This window comes from Lipophrys pholis (assembly GCF_963383615.2).
Source record: "Lipophrys pholis genome assembly, chromosome: 2".
Taxonomy (NCBI): domain Eukaryota; kingdom Metazoa; phylum Chordata; class Actinopteri; order Blenniiformes; family Blenniidae; genus Lipophrys; species Lipophrys pholis.
Genome location: NC_137636.1, coordinates 23291637 through 23310023, shown reverse-complemented (window position 1 = coordinate 23310023; position 18387 = coordinate 23291637). Strand labels below are relative to the sequence as shown.

Genomic DNA, 18387 nt, shown 5'->3' with positions numbered 1-18387 from the left:
TATCCACCGAAGACAGTAAATCGCTGGGTTTGAGATCAGAGCTCACAGCTGAATGCTGTCTCAGACATGCCAATGACCAGATTACAAAGCTTGATTCACCTGATGGATTTGCTTCATCCTGATTGGCTGATGGTCTGCAGGTGAGGCTGCTCTGGACAAAGTGACACAAAAGGGACGTCTGAATTGTCCCTCCTATCTCCTTATCTATCGACTTCCTTAACCCCGGAAGTGTTTTGTGTGGCGGCCATGATAAGGCTGCCCGGATTCTCAATAAGCAAAGGAAAGGAGGCCCGTTTCTTCCTTCAGAGCCTCCTTTAGCTTAGGAACCACTGATGCATCCTTTCGCAAAGGATGCGAGCTCATGCTGCCCCACAATTCCTTGCGGCGACATTTAAAGGGACCACGCTCATCCGAGCTTTCAGGGAAACTCACGATGTCGAAAAAAGGGAGCAGATCATGTAAGTTACCAAAGCAATAATCTGCCTTGAACAACTTTATATCATATAAAACCCAAATGTGCTTTTTGTAGTCCATTTTTGGAAACTTGTAGTTCTTTCCCCACCACGGCAGACGTCACTAACAAATTTTCTCTGGACTGTATGTAGGGCTAAACATGCCAAAATTCAATTAAATAAGTATACCACTAAATAATTACTTTGTGTCAAATAAAATTGGCGTTGAATACATAAATCTGTCATTAAATGCACCATTAATTCAAATTCAAAATAATTTTATGTAAAAAAAAACTATATTATTTCATGGTCCGGTGTTGCTTCATGAATTTTATCTGTCAAACTCGCCCATCAAAGTCAGTGGGTGTTGGTTCCCCTGCACATCAAGTCAAGGCCGATCAATCCCAGATGATATATTGACGCAGAGCAAACAGGTGTAGAACTTTTATTTCTTATCTTCTGCTTGTGCAGTTATGTTTGGCTTGGGCTGGTATCCTGGGCGTCACACACTAACGCATCCCTGTAGCGACACATAACCAACAATAGATCTTATCCAGAAGAGAAAAAAATCAATGTTTTCTTTGAGATTTTTACAGTTTTGGTAGGCCGGATTGGAGGCTCTTGCGGGCCTCCTGTTTGACACTCCTGGTATACAGTCTGAGGAGAGGAACAGCTTGTTGCTGCCTCACTGTGCAAATCTGAGGATTTGTTTCTTACCTTTCCTTAGTTTTCCTCACTTTCAAAACTACAATATACTTCCTTAACGTTTGCAGTGAAGAAACCGTCACAGAAAGATTATTTCTCAGTTTTTTTATTCCACTTAATTATAATTTTGTGTTGGTACACACACGAGGCCTGAAAGTGTTTCCAGTTCAGTGGACTGTGAAGTTTAAAGTCGCTCCACCTGTACAAGAAGAAATCTCCTGGCGAGCTGCGTGGGGAGACAGAACGTACCACTTTAAGAGAAGAGGGGTGGAATAATCCAAGTGCTGCTGACCTGAAAGTGTTACACTCCCTTGAAAATGTACATATAACTACATGAGTGAATAATCAGACAAAAGTAAAAGTATTTTTCACGTTGCAGTTGATGGACAAAAATAAATCTTTGTACTTCAATAAATCAGATCAGAGTAGAAATCAATGCAAAGATACAGAAAGAGAGAGTGAGAAGGCGGAGAGGCTGGTGTGGGTATCACACAAAGCAGCATCGTCTCCCTCTCCCTCCTGCTCCCTCCCCCCCCTCCTGCTCCCTCCCCCCCTCCTTCCTGTGCCTCTACCTCTCCCTCCCTGCTTCTCCCATCCTGCCTCTGTCCTCTATCTGGAAACGAGTGGAGGGAGATCATCCCAGGATGGTTGAGGACGGCGAGCAGAATTCACTTGGCAAGCCGGGATGAGAGCGAGAGCAGGGAAGTGATCCGACGTAGGTGTGTCGGCTGCAGGAGCGAAAGAGGAGGATTTGCTTCACTGCTATGAGCAGGTCAGTGAGCGAGAAAGAGGATCAGAGGGGCAGAGCCAAACGCTGACGGGAGTGTTGTTTAGAAGACTGGCTCCGCTCTGACATCAGATCTGGATCAGGCAGGATGCTTTACTGCTTTACACCCGGGAATCAGCAACCTTAACCAATCTGAAGGGAGGCTCACACAATGAAGCAGCTTGATATGTTTTGAAAGCCTTTGAATTAGTGCCTCAATGCCGTGTTTACACTGGAAAAATCCTCTATTGACAGATAAACACAATGTTAATTTGATGAATACCTATTGCTTAAATAAAATTTAAATCGGACTAAAATCAAACTGAAATTCTGAGGTGGGTAACTGCAAAAACATTATTTTTTTTAAGTGTCATTTCTGGATTAAAAGTGTAATTTACAGGTTAGTGACCAATACAGCACCTTGTCTAGTTTAAGAATGGTTTTGTATTTATTTTGTAGTATGTAGCTTTTTGTCATTATGTTGACACTCCATTTATGCACTCCATTTATGCAATCAGGTGTTGTAGTGGTTAGAACTCTAGTTCACAGTGAGAAAGTCCCCAGTTCGAGTCCAGGTTTGGAAGTCTCTCTTTGTGTAGTTTGCATGTTGTACTTGAGTCGTTTCCTCCCGCAATGTAAAAAACATACATTGGAGGTTAATTTAAGCAGCCTGTTCCCATTAGGACTTGAGTATTCGTAAAGTATACGGTACAGTAAATATTAGATTTGCTTGTGCATGTTGTCCAGCTCTGAAAAAGAAAAGTGAAATCTTATCTGCAGTTTTTATCAAACTGGGCTGATGAAATTTCAATCCCAAACACTTGTGAATAAAAACAATTCTGTTGGCTCCATGAGATCACTTGTGCTGCTTTGACATTGAGCCCAGATTTATTGCTCACTTACTTGTGAGACTTTAGTTGTGCAACACGTCTTAAGAGCTCCAGCAGAACCTCGGTGGACAAAGGTCTCCAGTCACAGTCTGACCTGCTCAGAGTTAAAGCCTTCTTGTGTTAGGATTATTGCAAGAAAGAAAATTAAGGTGAACGCATTTTATTTTATAATTCAAATGTTTAATTTGTTCAGTTTCATGCAATAGAAACAGTCACTGGATTACATTGAGATTAGCTTCTCAACACAAGATGGGTTGTTCATAAAGGTTCTAAGTAAATCTGTTCTTTTCCTCTGTTGCTATATTAAAACATCCTCATGGCATCATGGTGTAGTCGTTAGCTGTGTCATGTCCCACTGTGAGACCCAGGGTTGCTTTAGAGCCCATCTGTGCTGGTTTGTTTTCTTTGTTTGAGTTATGAGAAAAAGCTGGAGTAATAATCCAAAAGAAAGAAATAAATAAACAAACACATTCTTGTCATGTTAATTAAGGCCCGTTTTCACATGAAAACATGTGAAAACGGAAAGCTTTTCTTGTGTTTTGAGCGTCCATTTACATGACAAGTGCTTAGAGCCACTGACAACGCAACTTTTTGAAAACGCTCCGACTCCGTCTCCCTGGAAACGGGGGTGGGGGGGTGGGGGGGGGTGCAACTTTCTAGAAACGCTCAGGCACCGTGTAGACGTCGGAAACGCTGCTATTGTGTGCGCGCACCCCGACTTTCAGAAATAGGGCCTCCAGACTGTCGTGACTCCCAGTCCATATATTCTCCTGCCACTTGGTAGTTTGTAGTAAGCAAGCAAACAGAGCGGATCTGGACAAACTTTTTGTCTCTGACAAGAAACCTGTCCCGATCATCAATAGGAGCAATGCACAAAGTCACATGACTGCCGTAGACTGACAAGGGAGAAACCATGCGGGATATTTGCCTTTATTTTAGAGGTAACCTGGTCCGGGACCCGGGCAGAGTGCAGAACGACATAGATTTTTTTTTTTGAAGTTCCGCTTTGGGAGCGGTTTTCAAAAAGTTGCATTTCCAGTGGCTGTGGGCACCGTCGTAGACACCTGAAACACAATGGAAGTTTTCTGCTTTCACTTGAAAGCATTGTCATGTAAACAAGGTTTTAGTTCCCACTAAAAGGTAATTTTACCCACAGAGAAGTTCCCATTTCAGTAAGGCAGCCGGTGTCGTTCACTTTTGATAAAAAGAAAAAACAAAGAAGTTCTTACTTGGCTTTTAGAAATCCAAGCTTTGGCCAGGCTGCTTTAGGACTTGTGTTCCATTTATTTTAATCAATTTTCTGTCGTTCAGTTCTGCTTTCTGTTACAGATGCCAAACTTTTTAATCTTTCAATAACAATGAATCAAACTGAAAGGATCTTGTACTGGTCCACATGGTGATCTAACATTACATTGAGCTGGTGGGACAGGATTCACTTGAAACCATCAGTTCATGATAAAAATAGGTTATTAGATCAGCTGTGGCAACTCTCATCCAAATCACTGTGCAAAGTTACTAAACAAGGTTTGTTTGTTTTTGGTTTTATTTAACCTTCTGTCAGGTTTTAAATGTCTTTTGGAGCAAGTCATTGTTGGACTGCACAGTACATCAAACTCATCATTGTCATACTATCAGTGTGTTTTATATATAATGTGAAAGACTGAACTGTAATAAACTGTTTCCATCCACTGTGCACTCATGCTCTGAAAATTCATGACTGATTTTTTTAATTACAAAAGTGCAATCAATTGTAATTAATTCACCTAATTTGTAGAAGTAACAAAACTTTACACAATTGGCAGGCTTGATCGTTTCTTGGCAGAAGTCAGGAGCAATAATCTTGAGAAAAAAATTAGCAACAATGCACATGTATAAATAAATAAATAAAAAAATCCCAGTATTTACAGCTCGTGTAAATTAGGCAAAACGGAAGCAACAGACAAATTTGGAAGCACAGACACTTAACATCAGCGTTGCCTACTTTTAATTAATCTCAAATAATTTACAATATTATCTGTCATTGCAGATCGCAGGTTTCTGGGATTTCTTTCCAAAACAAATCGTAACTCCTCTGCTTGGCTTTTAGCATCATGTAAGATCCTGACATCAACGTTTCAGTAGCTTATCTGAATGTAATCGCTGTACGTTTTCTTTTTTATGGATTTTATTGTGTTGTTTAGTTTGTTTGCAGCACAGTGGCTCTGCTGTTGTTTCAAAGTGCTTCATAAAAGATAAATCGAACTGGATCTGTTTGGAAACGTCAGAATTGTTCAATACCCTCTTCTCGTCAGGTTCTCGTGCCTCTCAAAGTCTGTGAATGTCTCCCATTAAAGAGTAGTGCAAATTCAGCATGTACACAAATTAGAAAAGGCAAATTTTTTTTTTATTTTTTTTTCTGGTGGTAGCATATCTTGGTTGGATTCCTCAGGATGTGTAGATCACGTGGACATGAGAAAATGAGAAGTTCCAGCTCATCCGTTGGTTCTGTGGGGCCGTGGCACCGGAGTATTGACGGGACCTGGGAGGTCTCTGGGTCTAATGGTTTCACTCCCTCAGGATTTCTCAAATAGCCTCAGCAGCCGAGTCGGGCCCAGTCTGCCTTAATTATTCATTGAAAACCCACCGGGCTGCATAAAGCAGGTCCACGCATCTCAGACACACAGGGAATGAATAACAAAGAGGAAAATTAGATGAATAATTGTGTCGGTAAATTTTTAAACGAGGAAGCAGTTTATCTGGCTGACCAGTGAGTTACTGGTAAAATGTATATGAGTTAAACATGACATGCTTTTCTGTATTCTTGATCGGGATGTCTCTGCTTTGCCGAGTCGTCATAAATACACAACGTTCAAGATTTTCTAATAAATACAGTATATCATATCAAGGTACACGTTTCTCTCTTTTCATTTAGAGAAACAATGAAAATGTGTTTAACTCCCATCACCATGTAGTAAAGGGTGCCACTACAAACTCCAACTTTAAAAGAGTAGACACATTAGTAAATCTGCAGTCCTGGCCATCTTAACCCAGACTGAGCATCATTATCTATTTAAAGGCAGAATTTATGCCGCAGAAACTGCATCAGATGGTTCAAGAGTTCACCTATTAGCCATTATGACCATGACAGGCGAAGTGATTGACAATAATAACAGATTATTTCTCTAGCATACCACCTGGTATTGAGTAGAATTTATTCAACCAAACCTTTTGTCCTCAAAGATTTGTTAGAAGTAGAGAAATGGCTGAATGTGGACGACTGTGTCAGAGCATCCTGGTCGGCATATCGGTGCAGACCACACAAAGAGCAGTCTGAAATCTGGTGAAACCCAGTGAGTGAAAGACACACTGAGGAAGTGCTCCAACTGCTTGGACTTCAGCACGGGTACAATCCAGACGGTTTGAAGATTGGAATGTTTTCGCCTTTTATTTGACTTTAGTGTCGAGAGCCTTTTGCACCTGCCACCAGAGGCTGTAACTCTTTCACAGCATGCGCTAATCCAGTTGGCAGTACTGATTCCCGCCATGCGAGGATTCCCTAATAAGATGACCTAATTCTAGATGCAAGCTGCTAACAGGACTACAGTGATAGCATGTTTTCATCCGGCAGCGTGCTGCGGCACGACTCCGCAATCACGTTCATCATCACATACACTCCTCTTAGTTTCATTTAATCTGATTCCCCCTGTGTGTGTGGGTGTGCTCGTCGTGCTGTCAGGCCCCGGGGAGGAGATGGGAGCCAAAACTTCGCTGGTGGAGGGGCCGCCATCGCTGGTTCCTTCTCCCACGCTGGAGAACATCCAGGAGGCGTACAAAGACGGGGAGCAAGACACTGCCAGGAAGCTGATTCAGAAAGCCTGCAGTGTGGAGAGCAGCTCGGGGACGACCCACATCGACGGGGTGAGTGTTTGATCTGCGGTCATCACTGTCATGGTCGGTGCTGTGTGGGGAGTTCCAGGCACTCAGAGACAGGCTGGAAGTGTTATTATGATGGACGGATGCTGTCCAGAAAACTAATAAACAATAGAAAAGTAGGACAATAGGACTTCTATATATTTCAAATATAAATGTATAAATAAAATAATTCAACCTGCAAGGAGCCGTGGTCGAGACATAACCTCTGGCCCGCACCGCACTCTGGCCCAATGATAAAATATACAGTTTGACGGTTTTAATAAACAAGGACTTTTATTTTAAAGGAGTTTTGGGCTTTTATTTTGAAAGCCAGCTTAACCCTAGCCCAGTTAACCACTTAATATCAATTTTGAAGGTTTTGGGTCTCATTTTTAACGAAAAAGGACTTTTATTATGAAAGACTTTGGGGCCTTTGTTGTGAAAGCCAGGACATGCGGGGGAACTGGTCACAGTTTGACTGACATTGTGTTGTGCACTACTGCGTGTGAACTGCACAACTCCTCACACAAGTTTTAATCATTTTAGAGTTTCTTGAGAGGAAAGGTTCTTGACTTTCAGTGTATGTAGGTTTGAAAGCAGAAAGACTTATACTATAGACACTAGGGGCCTCGGCCACATGTGTTCTATCGTCTTGTTCGTCAGATCCCTGTTGTTGTTCTGATCTTCTCACCATGTCCATAGAAGTCACGATTTAACCACAATCGCCACTTGTTCGAGATGTTTGATAAGGGTCGTTTTTCCTGAGAGGATTTCTTTTTCCAATGTATTTGAATGAGAGAAGGCCGCCGGCATGATTCTGGGTTGGGTCTCCTCTGTCATTTAATAGTGTTACACTTTGTCACACAATTAAGACTTTACACCTGATGGATTCGTCAGAAAATCTGAACCCTGAAGTCGGGAGAATTGATTCTTTTCTGAGCTGAACCTAATGCTATATTAGCTGGAAGCTAACGTTAGCAGAAATCTTTGGAGTTGTTCCTGCGCAGCCTGAACACTGAAAGACTATGGTGGGCACCATCTAACAAACCATGTCTTCTGTAAACAATAAGGATTATATCTTACTCCAAAAGGCTAATTAAACGATCACTGACCTTAAAGAGGACATACGACGGCTCTCCAAAGAACCGGAGGAGGAGGACGCCATGTTGTCCAGCATCATGGAGGTAGCCCGGGGCCAGTCCAAACACATTACCTCGCTCGGTGCTCCCATTCAGGACTTTGAGGACACAGTTGAGTGGGATCCTGCCACTTGTCCCCTGTCTTCCTCCTGCTCGACCCCCAGCCATCAGCCATCTTGTTTGGAGGTGGTAATCCGCGGTCATAAGGGACTCTCAGGTGGGACGGCTTCACCTGCTACACGCTGCCCTAAGTGGATTGCAGACGCAGTAGTCTACTGAGGCCTTTACCCTGCAGTATATTAGACACTTTCACCTTAACTTGTATAAGGCAGATACAGAATATGGATGCAAGGGTAACCGAGCTGTCATAGTGCTTTAAGGTGTGGTGGAAGTCGGTGAAAAATTCTCTCTTAATCAGATTTTGCATCAAGCATTGTTAATCTGTTTACGGGGCCACTACATATGTGTAAATGTAACCACATAAAGATTTTGGTTTTTGTTCTCGACACTCACTTTGAGCTAACATACTCTCATATACTGTGGTGGCAATGACACAGCTCATCTCGGTTATCTTTGGCAAAGTCGTCCCCAACCCTTCTGTCTTTCTTTGTTCTCGCCCTCTCTCATGGATATGTCACTGACAGGCAGAGATGAATTCAGATGCAGTACTCTTTCTGTTGTCGTTTGAGGGGAAATGCTGCTGTTTTTGTTTTTCGGGGAGGAGATGCTACCATCCCAGGCGTCAGCAGAGATGTGGCCTACTTCTCCCTGCACCAGTGGAACGGCTTGGACTGTTTCCAGGTCTCCGGGCCTGGTAGAAGAAATACTGCTTTATAAATGTGGATTTAATTCAGTCACAATTATCAGTCACAGTTTGAAAGTAACACAACCAATATAATTTGTTTCCCATGAAAGCGTTTCTAAACTATTTACACACAAAACGTCTTTGCCTTGCTGTCCAGGTGAGATAGTGTACATTTGTTTATCCACACATTTACATTCTTTCCTCAAAGGGATTGTCATTGTCCACTAGGGGGCAGCACTAACTCTACAGGATGTGGACAAAGTTGGCCCCAGAGTACGAAAAGCTGTGTTGATGACAACAAATGTGGCGACTGTTGACAATGTAATTTTCATTGCGTTTTTGGTGCCCGTTTACACAACAATGCTCCGAGCCACTGAAAACAACTTTTTGAAAATGGCTTCCAAGGTGGAACTTTTTAAAAGCACTCTCGGTCCACGTGTAAATGGAAGAAACCCAACTTTTTATGAACGCTCTGTTTCTGTCACCACGGCCGTAGCAAATAGTTCTTCATATTGGCAAGCAAATGGACAAGAACATTGTTTGTCTCCAGAGTGTCATGACTCCCAGTTCATACTCTCCTGGAACTTGGTAGTTTTAAGTTTACAGTCACCGTAATAACAATCCAAACTTTGGCGTTTGTCCATGAGAAAGTCTGTGTAATCCCATTGTTAATGCTTAGTGTGTTGTTCTGTGTACATGTGTGGTTTCATTGCAAGAAAAACAGCAACCACTTGTAGTCCAACATGAGAAGCACATCCTTTTGATCATTTCTGCTGTTTTCATTGTAACAGACATCATTTTTCTTATCATTGCCGTGTAAATGTGAAACTATTCTTAAACTGAAACACAAAAGATATGAATTTTTAATTGAAATTTTTTATTGGAATGGGGCCTCAGATATTGTTTTGTGGTGAGCTCTTTAAATTTGGCTTCGTTTGGATAGAGGATTCCTCTTCTTTGAGATTGCCGATGACGGGTTTAGCAGTCGAATCGGTCGAGTGACGCCTGGCGGGTCACACAGTACCTCTGTGAGTGCGTCTGAACGTCTCAGTGTCTCGGAGCATCAACCAGCAAGCTTCAGGCTCTTCAACTGTGTGCAGGACTGTGCGTTGCACAATGTGGATTCAAGAAGAATTTTGTTCCTTCTTCATTTCCCAATTACTCAGCTGCACTCAGAGGGTACACTGCCCTCCCGTGGTTACTGGTAGTACTGCTCCGTTTGGTCTGTGTCCTTAAGCTTTCGGGACAAATAAGAACAAGGTGATCGCAGAACCTAAAGCTTTGTTCTTATTCATACTGCTATACAATGTGGAGTGGAAACATGGCTTTGGCGATGTTCTGTAGGATACAGTGAAATAATTAAGTCCTTTGTCCCTTCTTCATTGTCAAGAATTAACTGATAAACTTTGTGGCCTTTGTCAGTTTCTTCCTTCCGACTCATGAACGTAGATGTTAACCTGCTCCAGTGATTCCTTCAGGACTTGGGCTGAGATTCTGGGCTCGCTGTCTCCCCTCTGAAGCTTCTGTGGTGTACCTTTGAAATCAACTAGATGATTTTGTCTTTTTTCTTTAGATATTTTTACAGTGTGGTTCACGTCAACCAAGAAAACTGTGAAAGTAGAAGTGTTTGTCGAGGTCAGAGCAGCTCCACATCTGACTGGAGTCTTGTGTCATTGACTTTGGGTTTTTAAACTCTTCAGTCCAATGAATTTTTCTTGGTACTGAAAAAAACATTTTAATTTTTCGTGCAGATTACTTCGTATTGTAGGAACCAATTCAAACCGAAATCTCATATTCCTGCGACTTTGTATCCAATCTGCACAATCACTCCGCCTTCATGCGAAGTGATGCTGCCAACAAAGTATTTATGATTTCTTGTCTAGTAACGTCACAATTGCAATAGAATTATAGCAGCTTCCAGTGGAAGTGGATCAGAACGATCATTTCAAGGGATAATTTTCTCGTTTCTTCTGCTGTCGATGACTGTCATGCAGCTGAAAGTAATAAATTACTACTAGAAAGAAGACTCATGAAAGTGGGGATGTTTTATTAACCAACTCTATGACGAAGCTGCTTTCAATATCAAGGTTATTTTCAGTTCAGTGTGAGCATTCATTTTCAAAGCTCCTGAAACTGATGTACTTTCACCTGAAAAGCCAAAACAAATCAACCATCTGCACATAATGTAGCATCTATAACGTTTTATACGGCATGCTAACCTATGCATGGAAATGAGTGTTATACACAGTTCCAGTTTGACATCCATCAGAGATGATCCGTCTGGACACGTCAAGGCTTTTAAAAGATAACTGCCATTATTGTGTGTTTCCAGGTTCGTCTCCTGTGCGTGGCCTCTCATCACGGTGACCTACAGAGTGTGTGCTACCTGCTAAGAGAAGCTCATGTCACGGTCCCCTTCGAGCCATCCAACAGTAACCCAGCCATCGTGGCGGCATATTACGGCCACGCTGACCTGGTGAAGGAGCTGCTGGAATCTATTCCAGGTAGGAGGACCAGTGTGTTTGAGATCGTCTGTCTGTAACATCATTAATCTCATGCTTTTGTTAGTGTACATATTTACATTGTTACCAGTTGGCTTCATGTGAACTTGTATATTTTAGTTGAATGCTGGACTTCCTGTCAGGTGTGTTTTGTTCCTGACTATATGAATCCTGTGTGAACGTTGTTGCGTGTGTCGCTCCTCATCAGGTCCGTGTCTGAGGAGAGACTTGCTGAACTGGATGCTGGCCACATCATGTCAGCGGGGTCACCTGGAGGTCGTCCGCCTGCTGGTCTACAACTACGACGCTGATGTAAAGGACTGCTCCATCCACAGTGACGAGTTCGCCGTCATCACCGGGCTGCCTCTGTACGCCGCTGCACAAGCAAGTAAGGACACACGCACACACACACACACACACACACAAAAACTTTTCAAACAACACAAGACATGAGTGAACCAGACTCAGAGGTTTGCTGTTAGTTTTAGAGATGGCCTGTACTTGCAGTAATAAGATTTAGAAATGGACAATAGATCAGCATAGATAATCCACAGTGGGCATGTTGGAGGAGATGTGGGCACAGATGATGCGGTCTACCTTCAGAGTTGAAGACAACAGAATGGAACGGAGACAGAGGTGAGATGTTTAAATAAACGAGGTGCATAGTGGCTCATGTTCAGATTCATGCTAAAAAAATTATTCAGCAGATGAAGGGATATGTGGACCAAAGAGGCTGTAGATCCCTCAAGTGAATCGCAGTCTGATTGTAAAAGTAGAGAAGGTGCCTTCACCCTGAACAAATGTGATTCTATTGTTCCTGCTTGTTCCTGGATCCTCTGGACTTTCTTCAGTTCATTGTACTCAGAGGAATGATGTTTTCTCTTTCGGCTCACAGGAAAAATAAGGCTGAGCTGTCAGAGTTGAATCCTGTCTATTTCCTGTTTCACCTGCTCTTAACACACAGTGTGTTGTGTGTTGCAGATAATGAGGAGATCGCCTGCTTCCTCATGCAGAACGGAGCAGGTTTCTCCTCCTACACCCTGGTGGACCACCCGGCGTTCAGCAAGCGTCTCCTCAAGCTCAAGATACAGGAAAGCTCTGAATCAGAAGGAGATGAGGTCTGTTTTATTACCAACTCATGCAAGACCTGCACATCTGCAACTAGAGATTTTAACTCCGATTGAGGATCTTTTATTGCATATATGAATTTATTTATCAGATTGAAGCAGCATTGTGAAGTCAGTGTTTTCAAGACAGCTTCAGTTTTTTTCTCTAGTTTCAGTTAAAATTTTTTCTGTGACCAAAGATGATCAAATTCTCTTTTTTCATTTGTACAACTGCATCAAGCTGACAATTCCCCCTCCACTTTGCACTCAATTAAAAACTTTCCATGCTTGTGGAAAGCGTTCATTACATATTTGTTCAAAGTGGTGGTGTGTGTAACGCTATAAAATTATCCTTAAGATGTTTCCAAAATAAATCCAACGATATAGACAAGAAGGCTTCTGGGGCTTGATGGAGTTGAACTTGCAGATTGAATATTTTATAAATGCTTCGTTCATCAATATTCTGAAATTATAATGTGTTAACACGTTGTTTTACTATAAAGTTTGTTAAATGCGATGACCTACCATTAAGCTCTAAAGTGTCAAAATGTTTCTGTCACTCCAACAAACGTAGGATGCTGTACACGATGTGATGAGTTGCAAATTGTTTAAATGTCATTTTGAGGTGGGTGTTATTCTAAAACAGCGTGTGGTGTGTGTGTGTGCAGTGTGTCAGTGTGTGTTGGTGCGGTCTGCAGCTGCCCTGGTTGGACCTGGACTGGTTCATGGACTTGTCGTCCCGGATCACCCAGCTGGATCTGTCCTTCAACAGCCTGGCCGCGCTGCCCTCCGTGGTGCCCTGGGGCCTCATCCACCTCCGGACTCTGGATGTGTCTAACAACGAGCTGAGAGAGCTGCCGGCGGCACAGAGCTCCCAGGAGGTCATCTGCTCCAGGTACACCAGGGTGCATGATGGTATTATTCAAATACCTATATATATATATAGAGAGAGAGAGAGAGAGAGAGAGAGAGAGAGAGAGAGAGAGAGAGAGAGAGAGAGAGAGAGAGAGAGAGAGAGAGAGAGAGAGAGAGAGAGAGAGAGAGAGAGAGAGAGAGAGAGAGAGAGAGAGAGAGAGAGAGAGAGAGAGAGAGAGAGAGAGAGAGAGAGAGAGAGAGAGAGAGAGAGAGAGAGAGAGAGAGAGAGAGAGAGAGAGAGAGAGAGAGAGAGAGAGAGAGAGAGAGAGAGAGAGAGAGAGAGAGAGAGAGAGAGAGAGAGAGAGAGAGAAACACCATATGATGGAGCATAAGTACGGCAAAGTTTCAATTCAATTGTCAAATTCTATTTTACAATGTGCAAACAAAACTTGAAGCATTGCACTCTTAGTTTTCTTCTAACCTGAATGTGTCCAGTTGTTAATGTAACCACTTCACCAAAATGCAAGACTCAGTCTTGACCTTGTTTTCTGAGGGAGGGCGAACAACAGATTACAGTTTAGTTCCTGAAGTTGTTCTGGCTCATCTGAAATGTTTCAGCCGTCTCCTGGCCTTCAAACTGAACTGATTTTGGTTGATGCAGTTACTAAACAGGTGATTATCAAAAGTAATTGCGACTCTGTTTTCCAGGACGTCTATAATTCTTCATGCTTCTCTTTGTTCAGACTCCAGCAGGTGAATCTCTCCCAGAACCAACTGAGCAGTTTGCCAGCCGGACTTCTCCATCTCACCCATCTCCAGAAAGTTTCTGCTGCCAAGAACCAACTCAGCAACCTGTTCGACATCTCTCCAAGTACGTCCCTGCTCAGCATCATCTAACTATTGTCCGTAGGGAGATCAAACTACCGAAGTGACCCACCTCTGCAACGTCTTATCACTGCCAAATGATTCAAACTTCTATTGGCTCTCAAATCTCCAAGTTTCGAATGCATTTGGTGGATTTGAGAGGGACGACACACAGGAAGTGTTGAAGCAAATGAAAGGTAGTGAGATTTGTTGAGTTAAATTCCCAGTGAAGATTGGTTTTCATTCTGGATGAGTGCAAATCCTCACTGTTGATGTTGTTGATGGATTAATTTCATATTCATCTTTTATTTTCATTGTTAGAAGTAATAAAACTAAAACCACCAAACAAACCCTTAAAGGAGGGTTAGCCCCTACTGTCAACATGGCGGAGGCATCATCATGCTGTGGGGCTGCTTTAGTGCTAATCGTGCCGCAGCCATTGAATTTATCAAACAAGTTTTTAAAGTTCACCAGGATATATGAGAGAAATGTGTCTGAATCACTGATTTTGATATGGAGCTGTGGGATTCTACTGCCAAAGCTCACAAAGGAAAAGATGGAGCGTTTTAAAGAGTCTGGATATTAAACTGCAAACACTTGGAGACGGATAAAATCCAGCAGTGCAGGAAAAACTCAGCCGATTGTTCTCTCTCATGGATACATGACATTAACTGCATTGAATGGAATATTTCAATGTCGGTAACAATACTTCATAAAGCTCCAAATGGTCTGAATTCTCCTCTGACCTGTGCTGTCAAAAACATCCCAGAATTTATTGTGTTTTCTGTTTCTCATCATTCTCTGGAAACCCTGGAGATGAAAATCCCAGGAGATTTCATTCAATACTCAGCCTCATTCAAAGTCATTTCAATCGCCTTTATTCCTGTTTCACGTTCTTGATCACGTTCTTATTCTCAGCATCTCATCCTGATCATGTCTTCATTCTTCAATAAATGTAGTTGTTGCCATCTACGATAAGATATTTTGTTAACTGGTAGCTGGTGAACCTAATAAAGTGGGCGGTGAGTGTACACTACTTGCTCCTGACTAAGTCTGCTCAGATTTATGGGTGTTTACCCTCACTGTGTTATTTGTATTTATTGTTTTACGACTCATTATAAATGTACTACAAACTTAAAACAGGAAGAAGCTTTCAGATGGGTATGAGCGTCTGTCACTGATTCTCATTTAGATGATGAGAAGTGTGTCGGGTTCAACAGTACCTTGTGCAGTTTATTGCACTCACTAAACGCTCTTATGACAATGGTTGATTTAGGATTTTCATCAGTCTGCTCCAGAGTCTCTGGACTTCAGTTGCGACCCATCCAGCAAGTCTTTCTGGTTGAGTTTCAGGAGAAAGAGGAAGAAGATTCTCTGATCTGATTATTAGAAACCTGATCCAGGTTGGTAGCGATCCAAACGTTGTGTCTGCCGAGAGCCAGGAGCTCTACAGGCTATGTCGATGGACTTATTCTTCTCTTTATGTTGACTTGTACACTGAGATATTCTGTTATATGACAGGAAATGCTTGATTATAAGTTCTAACTTCTGTCAATTGAAAACCAGCAAAAAAGAGGTCAAGGTGAAGTTTTACCCGCAGTAAGGATTTATACACGTACAGGCTGAGAAGACGGAGACAACTGAAACACTATGGCGTCTTTGTAAGGAGGCAGATTATGTGTGTGTGTGAGTTCACATTCCAAAGATGATGGGACGTTTTCCTGGGAACATTCTGAAACGGATTAACGAAAAACTTATCAGTGCGGTGAAGCTACTTTCAGGACGGTTTCATGGTAACATCTGCAGCTCTCAGACGATGGTCGGTGTGTTGGAGTCTGTTATACAAGAGAAAAGCAGCCCGGGGCTCTCCAGGAATACTCATTCAGTATTTTCTATAATCTGAGCATTCTTTGAATTAAAAAAGGGTCTCCTAACCAGCAACATGTTGAGATTTAGGAACTTGATTTTAGATTTTGCAGCTTGAATTTACATCTTACAAGATCTTTTTTTTTTTTTTTTAAACAAATAAAAATGCATTGTTTTGGTTAAAAAAAGTTATCAGATCATCCATCCCTGGTTAGAGGTGGTTACCCATCGAGGTTCAAGATGTCACTGCAAGCAGGTGAAGCTGCTAATGTTCAGCCACTTTTTTTTTTTTTTTTCATCATTTGGAATAAATTCTCAGGATGTGAGCATCTAATGAACTTTTGTTTTTTCAGTTTGAGAGTCTCATAATACACTGATTAGTGTTTTCACACAAGTTGATCAAACATTTTATTTCTCAGCTTGTATTTAGGTACAAAACTCTAAAACTGGCTTCACTCGAGGAATCAGTTTGTGGTCGAACCAAAATGTGTAACCAGCAGCTCTGGACCCTCGTGTGGCTCCATGAAGCTCTCAGCACATTATATACTCCATGTTTCAATTACACACAAAGTATTGGGTTTGTTTGTTTGTTTGTTTGTTTGTTTGTTTGTTTCAAAAAAGGACACATTTTCCTTTAATTAGACAAAAGGTAAAATGGCAATTATTGATTAAATCCCCCAAAAAAATTTAAAAAGTGTTCAAGTGGCTATAAAGGAAAAATACCAAAATGTATAGTCAAAACAGCTGAAATAAGTAAAACAGTGAAAACTGCTAAAATCTCTCTTAAAAAAAAAAAAGTAAGTAAAGATACTGAAGAGAATAAAACAGCTAAACATTTGTTGTTGTTTTATAAGTAAACAACATGAAAAATTGGTAAAATTACTGGAAACGGCTCCAAAGGAAAACATTTGAAAAAAGCTTAAACTGGTAAAAAAAAACAACTTAAAATGGCAACAACATAAGAATAATAAAAGATGTTCCCCATTCTAAATGACAAACAAAGATACAGATTCTGGTATACAGTATATAGGTTATAGATTAGTTTCTATGACTCAAACTTTATCTACAATATTATGAGCTGAGTTGTCCTTGTTTTAAAGGTCGAATAGAAGTTTGTGGGGGTTTGAAAGTGAGAAAAACTGCTCCGTTGGTCATAAAGCTTTCAGAGCCCTGAGTTAGAGAACATGCATTATCACATACAAATGTAATAATTGTAGTATTTAAAGTGACGAGTGCTGCCTTTATCCTCTGTGCCTTTTTCTTCCTTTCTGTCAGACACTAACTGGATCGGTCTTCGTAAACTGGAGGAGCTGGACGTGTCTGACAACAGTCTGACGGGTCTGCCCACAGCCGTGATGCACTGCCTCAAATCTCTGAGCATCCTCAATGTGAGCAGGAACAAGCTGAGCAGCTTCTCTGATCCCTGGGCCTGCCCACTGGTAAGACCCCAACTCCATGCTGTCAGGACAATGCTGCCACGCTTTGAACCATGTGTCTGTGACGAGAGAAGCAGCACTGCAGATTCAAGATGTATTTATTATGGAAATGACCCAGGGGGACTCTGTTTAGCTTCTTATGACTCCTTGGTTGTCATAAATCTTCTATCCTGAATAAATTCAACTGTTTGGGATCCGTGTGTTGTATTAGATGAGTCAGAGGAGCTGTCATAACAGCTTGTTTGGGCACAAAACTATAATCCTCTGTATATCATCACCAAACGTAATAGACTGCTTAAGATATACGAACAGCAAAGAGATCAGCTCAGGTGGAGTTTTTAAAAGTTGTAAATCCTTAAGTGTCTGTGCTTTGGGAGCAACCTCCTGTGGGATGTGTGATATCCTGTGACGAAACTGGAGAAGTTGTGGTGTGAAATGTAAAACATAGGAGCAGAAAGAACATGCAAACTCCACACAGAAAGAAACCAGGAAACCCGATGAGAAACAGCAGTTTGAAATATTTTATTTGATCATTTTAAGATTCATTACTTCAAACAATGGAATATAAATGTTTTTAGATAATGCATTTACCTGCTTTTGTACTCCTTGTATTGTATTTACTATGTTTCTGCTTCTGTTTAATTATAGGTATTTTTGAAATGACTTCAGTAGAGTTCAAACTGGATAGATGGATAGATGGATAGATAGATAGATAGATAGATAGATAGATAGATAGATAGATAGATAGATAGATACTTTATTCATTCCCAAGAGAAGAAATTGTTATATTGTCACAAAATGCAATGACAAAAGAAAAGGGGGAGAAAATGTGTCTAGAAAGGGAATAAAGGTGCATTCAGAATTGTATGTTCTTTGATACACATAATACTGTAATATAGAGAAAAAGAACTGGAGAAAAAATCCTGAGATCATCTGTCAGATGTAAATAGTGTGTTGTCTGCAACTGAAGACTGCTTATTTATTTATTTACTGTCTAGATGATTTCTCAAAGGGTCTCTACACTTTAAAATGTTTCTTTCAGAACCTCTTTGTTACTTTAAGTTTAATCACGTTCGTGTCTTATCCAGTGAGAAACTGAATGACATTCCTG

The 18387-nt window shown here is 41.4% G+C and overlaps 1 protein-coding gene across 1 annotated transcript in view; it reads left to right on the top strand.

Annotated features, from left to right (window-relative positions):
• lrrk1 (leucine-rich repeat kinase 1) overlaps positions 1-18387 on the top strand; it is a 74809-nt gene that overhangs the window by 8036 nt on the left and 48386 nt on the right. Inside the window, exons 4-10 of the mRNA XM_080458554.1 lie at positions 6529-6710; positions 10981-11152; positions 11358-11537; positions 12131-12267; positions 12924-13150; positions 13854-13981; positions 17116-17279. Of these exons, the coding sequence (XP_080314680.1) occupies positions 6529-6710; positions 10981-11152; positions 11358-11537; positions 12131-12267; positions 12924-13150; positions 13854-13981; positions 17116-17279 (1190 nt within the window). The remainder of the gene's footprint in view (positions 1-6528; positions 6711-10980; positions 11153-11357; positions 11538-12130; positions 12268-12923; positions 13151-13853; positions 13982-17115; positions 17280-18387) is intronic.